We start from the raw sequence: 8555 nt of genomic DNA on the forward strand, positions 1-8555 counted from the left end.
TTTTTTTAATACCATGGCTGAACATTTTTGAAAAAAAAAGGATAGCAGACAAACATTACTTTTAACTGTTCTATGTAGAACAAGGTAGGACAGCACTAACTGCTACAACCGACAAGTTATTTGGGACGGAGGGAGCACTTAGAAGACTCAACCATGATTGAGTTGCTCTCTATGGAAAACAGTGATTGATTGAGCATTGTCTATCTAGCTGGTACACATGGTTCGTCTGGTCCTACAGGCAAAAAGAAGGAAGACTGAACCGTGTGACAGACTGAAATAAACTGAATAAGAAAGCCGCAGTTTCAGACTAAGGCCTAACTAACACAAATTTCTCATTTCCTGCCTTGGGAACATTGAGTGGATGAAAGAACAAAGTGAGAGACAAATAGACAAAGGAGACGGGGAGAAGCTGAATAAGACTGAGCAAACTGAAGAGGGATAGCTCAAGAAACCGAGAGAAAATGGTGAAACTGAAGAAGTAAATGAGATAAAAGGACTTAATAAAGTGAGAAACAAATGATGGAAAAAAATAGGGATTAGAATAAAAGTGAGAAGACTGATGAGCTAAACTCTCAGGATAAGGAACAGCGAAACACAAAGAAATACGATAGACTGAGGAACAGAGAAACAGAGAATTTGATAAAATTGAGAGACTTAGGAACAGAGAACACGGCCCCCTCCCAACGCTAGCTGAACAAAAACACTACACATCAATGACTGAACCTTCACAAAAATGAGCAGGTGAAAACAAACCCTCTAACTGACACACATGCTGGCATGCTGCCCCTACGGGCGTCAATTCTCACAAAATCGTTGAACTATAGCGCACTTGCAGAACTGATCTCACTCTTTCAAGTAAAAAAAGGCGGAACTAATTACTTCTACTAAACAATCTGGACCTCACACGAAAAATTCTGTCAACCAAATGATAATACAATCATGAGCCGCCTACTGAAAATTTAAAACGTGAAGTGACAAAACAAAAACTACACATTTTAGTGCTATTTTCCAAGATTGTTCGCAGGTTTCTATGAGAAGTTTCTTTTTTTTTATTCATCTCACAAGTCTATGCTACGCAAGAAAAAGCCTGCATCTGGACTCTGGACAGTGTCCATGAATCTGTAGGAGGACAGAGCTACAGAAAACTGAAACTCTGGAAATTTCAGCTAAAATAATACTACGTAGCTGCTAAACAGATTAACTAACCAATAAAACTCACTCCAACAATTACACTGCAAGAAAGCACAAAGCAGATTTTCATGAGGTGATAAATATTCATCCATATAAATTCATCATACCACAAGTAGCGCTCGTAGCCAAAGCAGTTCTGAAATCAAAACTAGGAAAAGAAAATGTGGTCCTTCAACTCAACAGCTAGCTATTTTATTACTCCTTGGAGGGGTCGACAACATGCCCCGCAAAGACAACTGCGCCGGTCGCCTGCTCCACTATGTAGTAAGCAAACGGATGGTCGGCGATGAAATCGACTTGTGGAGGCGGCGGCCTCCTCCCCCTTGGTGCGCATCGAGGAGTCTTCTTGACCACAGTGACCGCGGCGGCTTCAGTACCTTCCTCGTTTACCTCGACCACGGCCTTGTGGATGACATCCTCCACTACAATCGGTGAGCCAGAGCCATCGTCCTCCACCATGTCAGATAGGTCGCCTTCCAGGCAGAATGGCAGTTGGAGCCCCAGCTTCTTGAGGACGGCAACGACGCTGCTCTGGAAGGACAGCTTGAACTTTGGCACACGAAACTCGCTGAGGGTGATCTGCACCTCCGGCAGGTGGTCCTGCAGGAACCCAGGCCGGGACGCTATCGTGTCCACAAGCCCCAGCAGACCGTCGTGGGCGTCCGGGAGGAAGATGCACATCGACAACTGTGTATGCCCGCTATGATAGGAGTTAGAGGGCACCTGTTCCTCCTGGTGATCAGCAGAATCAACATGGCCAAAAGGAGGAGAATGCGCCTGTTCCTGGTAATTTGGCGCCGTCATCTTGTACCGGAGTTTGAGTACCTTGAACCCGTCGTGCACGGCGACGAACTGTGACTTCCAGCTCTGCATGAAGGGCACGTCGACCTGGCTGTGGTCGAGCCGGTGGAAGGGCTTGTGCGCGGTGTACCTCTTGTCGAACGGCTGGTCCTGCCACTTGCCCTTGAAGTACATGGCGTTGCCGAGCACGACCTGGGTCGCCGGGCTTATCGACCCCGCCGGGAGGACCGAGTCGATGAGGTTCCTCGTCACCTGAGCCGCCCACCCGTTGATCTGGCTCCGGGCTGCCTCCGGCGCGCCGCGGAAGTCGACGCTGCTGGCCTCGGCCTTGTACGTGCCCACAACGGCCTCACGGAAGGACAACTTCAGACGCCGCGTCAGGTCGCTCCAGATGCCACACGCGAATGCTATGCGCGGGCCGCCCGCGGCGGACCTGTCTTGGAGTGCGTCCGCCGCCATGTGTGACACGAAGCTCTCGAGCTCGCTGCGCGACCGTGCGCCGAGCGCGCGGAGGATCTCGTCCAGTGTGGCATCCCGGGCGCCGGCGGCCAGGAGCGCCAGAGCGGTGTAGATGGACAGCGGCGAGAAGACTAGGTTGGCATCCACGCCCCCATCGGCAAGGCGCCTCGCGAGCCCAACGGCGAGCGCTGCCAGGCCGCTGGAGACAGGATTCCCCGTCGGCCCTACTACATCGAACTGCACCGACGGCTTTTTGGTCACCGGCAACTCATATCCTCTGGCAGGTAACCTCTGCTCCTTCAGTGCATCCCTCTGTTTCGGTTGCCCAACACGGCCAGAGCCGCCGGACTGCCGCGACTTCTTGCGCGGCCGGGTCATAGTCGTCGCTGGATCCATCAAAGCCGCGCACAGAGCACGTACCTACTTAGAGATCGTTCGTGGCGACCTTTTTGTGCTTGCTCGTGAGGATGATTAATCTCGTATATGGAGGCCTCCGATCTGATTTGGATTTGGAGCTATAGCGTCGGTTTCCTTTTTGAAAGGAGAAAATATCAATTACCGTTTTATTGCTTTTTTTGAGGTGTTCCTTTTTTTATTGCTAATTTTTTTAACATCAGTACATACGCAAACACTCATATACACGCGCATACACTCACTCCTATGAACGCACACACGCACACCCTACCCCTATGAGCACCTCCGAAAGACTGAGCCGACATATCATCTTGAGATTTACGAAGTCATCGTAGGCGCCTCGTCGTCGACGGGAACATCTACTCCCAGTGAATGCGCATCGCCAAAAATCCTGAAATAAATCCAGAAATAAATGCGAGCACGAGGATTTAAACCCTGGTGGGCTAGGAATACCACAGTCCCTCTAACCCTCTAACCACAGGTTGGTTCGCATTGCTAATTTTTTTTGAGCAGTAAGAAAACGCTTTATTGATCAAAGGGGATGTTAAAAGGAATACAAATGAGATCATGCGGGTACCTAGCCCCAAATGGCGGCCCCTACTAAGTGAAACTGAAAATTTTACCAAACTATGAGCTTTTTTGGTTCGTTTCTCTACCTTTATATATAATATTACAAGCCTGAAAAAGCAATTGGTTCTCCCTGATCTCATGAATGATAGTGCCGTTCATGCCACGATCATCATTTTTTATGTCCTCCACTACCCCTTTGTTGTCGCATGAAATAATGACATTGGCTAAATTCAAATCCAAAGCTAGTGCTTGAGCTTCTCGACATGCTAAGGCCTCCAAATAGGCAGGGTCTGTAACTCCAGGAAACACCATCGACGAGGATCCTAGGAACCGGCCTTCATCGTCCCTACAAACAGCGGCAGAAGCACCAGTGGCACCATCACGGGATAGCCCTCCGTGGACATTGATTTTGACCATACATGCTACTGGAGGTTTCCACCTCTGGGGGTGCCTAGCTGGCTATTCGGAACTTTTTTTATTGCCTCCAACTTTGATATGAACCACTGCACAAAGAGATGAGTGGCACGTGGACTCAATCTGGATGTTTGATTCGTGGATCGCCTTTCGCCTGGCTGTCCATGTAGCCCAAAGAGTAACTGTCAACATCACAAATTTATCGTGTGAGAGTGCATCAATCATCGCAAACAGCCACTGCTTCGCCGATGGTTCTGTTGTGGCAATGAGGTGTTCAGCGAGATCCACACCGGTTAAAGCCCATATACATCTCGAAGATGAGCACTCAAGCAAAGAATGACGCCAAGAGTCTCTAGTGCCACATAGCTGACAATTATTAGAGTGCGACATTTTCGGACGTTTGCGGACATCTTCGGTCGGGATTGATTCTTTTGCTAACCTCCAAATAAAATTCCGAATCTTTCCCGGGACATCAACATGACAAAGCTTCTTCCATCCCCCTTCTTCTGCTGCCCTATTGGAAGCGCTCGCACGGCCCTCAAGCCATGCTTCACGCCTCCGTTTGGTGCTTGTGAGCATACGATATGATGACTTCACAGAGAAATGTCCGTTCCTCTCAAAATGCCAACTCTAGAAGTCAGTTTCCTGCCTAGTAGAAAGTGGTATGCTCATGATGGCATCAACATCCACCGGTAAGAATAATTGTTGTTGCAGTTCACGGTTCCATGAAGCTTCTGTATGGTCAATGAGCTCGGAAACAAAAGTGGGCCGGGCAGCCGACAAGCACACCGTTGGCCTCATATTTTCCACACTATTGGCTTCATATTTTCATCTCTGGAGATCCAGTTATCTAGCCGGATGTTGGTGGATGAACCATCACCAATCCTCCTAATCAGACCTTAGCGTAAGATATCTCTTCCCTCTGTAAGTGCTCTCCAAGTTTTTGATGGATGGTTACCAAATTTAGCTGACAAGATTGTTCTAGTGGGGAAGTAAACCACTTTCATAATCTGAGCACACAAGGTGTCAGGGGACTGTAGGATCCGCCATGTCTGTTTAGCCAATAAAGCTAAATTGAAAAGTTCAAAATCTTTGAATCCCAAGCCTCCCGTAAGCTTTGGTTGCGTCATGTCATTCCAGGAAACCCATGCAAGCTTCCGGTGACCATCCTTACTTCCCCACCAAAATTGACGTATGAGTTTATTCAGGTGCTCACAAAGTCCCCTTGGAAGTTTGAAACAGGACATAGAATAGATCGACACCGCTTGAGTCACTGACTTGATCAAAACTTCCTTACTCGCTGAAGAAAATAATTTTGCAATCCATCCTTTAACCTTATTCCAAAGTCTATCCTTTAAATATTTGAAGGATCCAGTTGCAGAGGAGCCTACATCTGAGGGCATCCCCAAATACCTATCGTTTGGACTTTCATTAGGAACATGCAACAACCCCTTAATCTCTTCCTTAATATTAGTTGGGCAGCCTTTACTAAAAAATATAGAAGACTTAGTAGCATTGATACCTGACTAGACGCCCTGCAATAACTATCCAACAGGTTGACACCTCAATCGTCCCCAAACCATTCGCTTTAAAAAACAGTAGGCTATCATCTGCAAACAAAAAGTGGTTAACAGGAGGCCCCGACGGCACTACTTGGATTCCACCCATCTGTGATGACTGAGCTTTGGAGTTAAGGGGGCACGAAAGGCCCTTTGCTGCCAACAAAAACAGGTAAGGGAGATAGGATCTCCCTAACGAATACCTAGTGAAGGTTTAAACTCATCCAATTTCTTTCCATTGAACAAAACTGCAAAAGAGACAGAGCTGACAAGGTTCATGACAATAGAGACACACCTATCAGAGAATCACAATTTGAGAATGATGGCCTTTAAATAGTCCCACTCAACCCTATCGTATGCTTTCATCATATCAAGCTTCAATGCACAATGGCAATGTTTAACTGCCTTATTGCGTTTCATAAAGTGCAAACACTCATATGCCAGAATGATGTTATCTGTTATCAGACATCTTGGGACAAAGGCGGACTGTTTCACTGAAATAATATCTGGAAGGACCACTTTAAGACGATTTGCAACCACCTTAGAAGCAATTTTATATAACACATTGCACAAACTAATTAGCCGAAACTGTGATAGGAGCAACGGATTTTTTACCTCCGGGATCAGGACCAACACCATCCGGTTAATGCTTTCGGCGCTTTCTTGCCCCTCCACTATTTTCAGAACTACCTTTTTGTCACTTCAGAACCACAAACGTCCTAGTGTTTTTGAAAGAAGTGAGCAGGGAAGCCATCCGGATCAGGCGCTTTCGTCGGGAACATCTAGAACAAGGTAGTTTTCACCTCGTCCTCTCTATATGGCGCGTCCAAAAGGGCTTGCATGTTATTAGAGCAAATCCAATGGGGCGACCCATTTCGTCCGGCACCATCCGTTTGGGTCGGCGCGGACACAAAAGTCGGCCCAACGCACCGACCCAAACGGACGCGCGTCCGCTTTTCGTCCGCGGGCAACCCATTCCTGGACCAATTTTGAGCCAGATTTGCGTCGGCGCGAACACATGACGGACGCGCGCGTGCGCCTACTCCTTTCCCCGGGCCTGCCGGTCAGTGGCAGCAAGCACCATTTCCCCCCATTTTCCCCAAAAACCCCCCTCCCTCACATGCTCCCGCCCCGCACCCGCCATGGACGACTACCTCGATCTCGATGCCGCCGCTGGCCTTGCCTTCCTCGCCTCGTCCGGCATGAAGACCGCCTGTTCCAGCAAAGGCAAGCCCCGTGCCCCGCACAAAACTGCCGCCGCGGCCAAGCCAAAGAAGGCGCTGACACCTGAACAGCGGGTGGCGGAGTCGGCCAAGAGGAAGAGCCGGAGGCACGCTGCGGACACAAGGGGTGAAGCCGTCGTGGCTGCCGCCATCGCCGCCGCCGCGCAGTAGGAGGTCACCAACGCCCGCGTCACAGCGGCAACAAGGGAGGCGCTCTACATGCTAGGGTTAAACCCTTGCCAGCACGGCCTCGTCAACGCCGCCGTGGCCGCCGCGGCCAGCATCGGCTCATCCGCGTTCCCTCAGATGGTGCTACCCGACTCGCCCCGCACGTCGACATGCACTCTGATACCCGTCTTCCATGTGTATCCATAGGCCTCGCGTCTCTCCGGGGTGTGCTCGCCCGACGTGAGCATGGTGGCGCCTTCCATGCACGCTCCCGCACCCATCGACCTCAATGCCACACTGGTAGCCGGTGGCTCGTCATTCGTAGGCGCGAGGAAACATGCGTGGTAGATGCCGACCAACATGCTACCCGACGCCCACAACCTGTTCGACGAAATGCCGACCGCCGACGATGAGATCTACATGCAGAACCTCATCTTCGAGGGTGGTGCGCCAGCCACTGGCTATGACTCCGACGAGACACAAAGCCAGGACGGCCACGGGGTGTTCACGTCGGGCGCTGGCTATGATCAGTCGGCCTTCATGCGTGATCAGGTCGGCATGGACCTAGACGGCTTCCCACTTGACCACGAGTTTCCGGATGACTACGGGAAAGAGGAAGAAGACGAGTGCAACATCAAAGTGGAGCCTTTGTTTGAGGACGAGCTCGCCAACCAAGCCACCGGGCCAAAGCCGAAGCGCAAGAGCAAGCGCGCGAAGGCATACACGGTGGTTGAGGACAAGCTTCTTTGAGAGTGTTGGAGGGACATTGGACAAGACCCCAAGACCGACGCCGAACAAAGGCATTCAACTTTTTGGATTCATGTCCACCGGGAGTTTCATGAGCGCAAGAAGTTTCCTCCTTATCAAATTGTGAGCACGCGTGGGTGGGTGTCCATTTCGAAGCGATGGAGAGTGATCCAACAAGAGTGCAACAAGTTTTGTGCCACTCTTGAGAGCGTCAAGGCCCGCCCCGTGAGTGGCATCGGCATGCAAGACATGGTATGGTAGCAAGCCGCCCTGTTTTGTGTCATCAAGTTCATGCTTGCATGTTCTTTTGCATCCCTTTTGTGCCAACATGGTTGCATGAAAATATTTGTAGGCATTTCAAGCTTTGGAGGCATTCAAGGTCCAACACAATGGCAAGTGCTTCAACCTCTCCATTGCTATAGGGTCATCAAAGATGAGGAGAAGTTCAAGCCGCAATATGCCGCCCTCAAGTCGCGCGGGGGAAAGGAAGCTGTGAAGGAGGTTGGGGACGGCGAGCCGGCTCGGCCGCGGGGGAAGACTGTCGGTGTCAAAACTAGCGGATCTCGGGTAGGGGGTCCCGAACTTTGCGTCTAAGGTCGATGGTAACAGGAGGCGGGGGACATGATGTTTACCCAGGTTTGGGCCCTCTCTATGGAGGTAATACCCTACTTCCTGCTTGATTGATCTCGCTGAATTTGAGTATTACAAGAGTTGATGTACCACGAGATTGCAATGAATAAACCCTAGAAGTCTAGCCTGTATGATTATGATTCTCCCTGTACGGACTAAGCCCTCCGGTTTATATAGACACCGGAGGGGACTAGGGTTATATAGAGTCGGTTACAGAGAAAGGAATCTTCATTATCCAGACGCCAAGCTTGCCTTCCATGCCAAGGAGAGTCCCATCCGGACACGGGAGAGAGTCTTCGGTCTTGTATCTTCATAGCCCAACTGTCCGGCCCATGCCAATAGTCCGGCTGTCCGAGGACCCCTTAATCCAGGACTTCCT

General features: G+C 50.0%; 1 protein-coding gene across 1 annotated transcript; it reads right to left on the minus strand.

Annotated features, from left to right (window-relative positions):
* Positions 1–1306: 1306 nt before the first annotated feature.
* Positions 1307–2868, minus strand: LOC119306564 (putative serpin-Z8). The gene has a single exon (XM_037582747.1). The coding sequence runs from the start codon at positions 2845–2847 to the stop codon at positions 1387–1389; it is 1461 nt and encodes a 486-aa protein (XP_037438644.1). The 5' UTR covers positions 2848–2868; the 3' UTR covers positions 1307–1386.
* Positions 2869–8555: the final 5687 nt, after the last annotated feature.

This window comes from Triticum dicoccoides, chromosome 5B (genome assembly GCF_002162155.2).
Source record: "Triticum dicoccoides isolate Atlit2015 ecotype Zavitan chromosome 5B, WEW_v2.0, whole genome shotgun sequence".
Classification (NCBI taxonomy): domain Eukaryota; kingdom Viridiplantae; phylum Streptophyta; class Magnoliopsida; order Poales; family Poaceae; genus Triticum; species Triticum dicoccoides.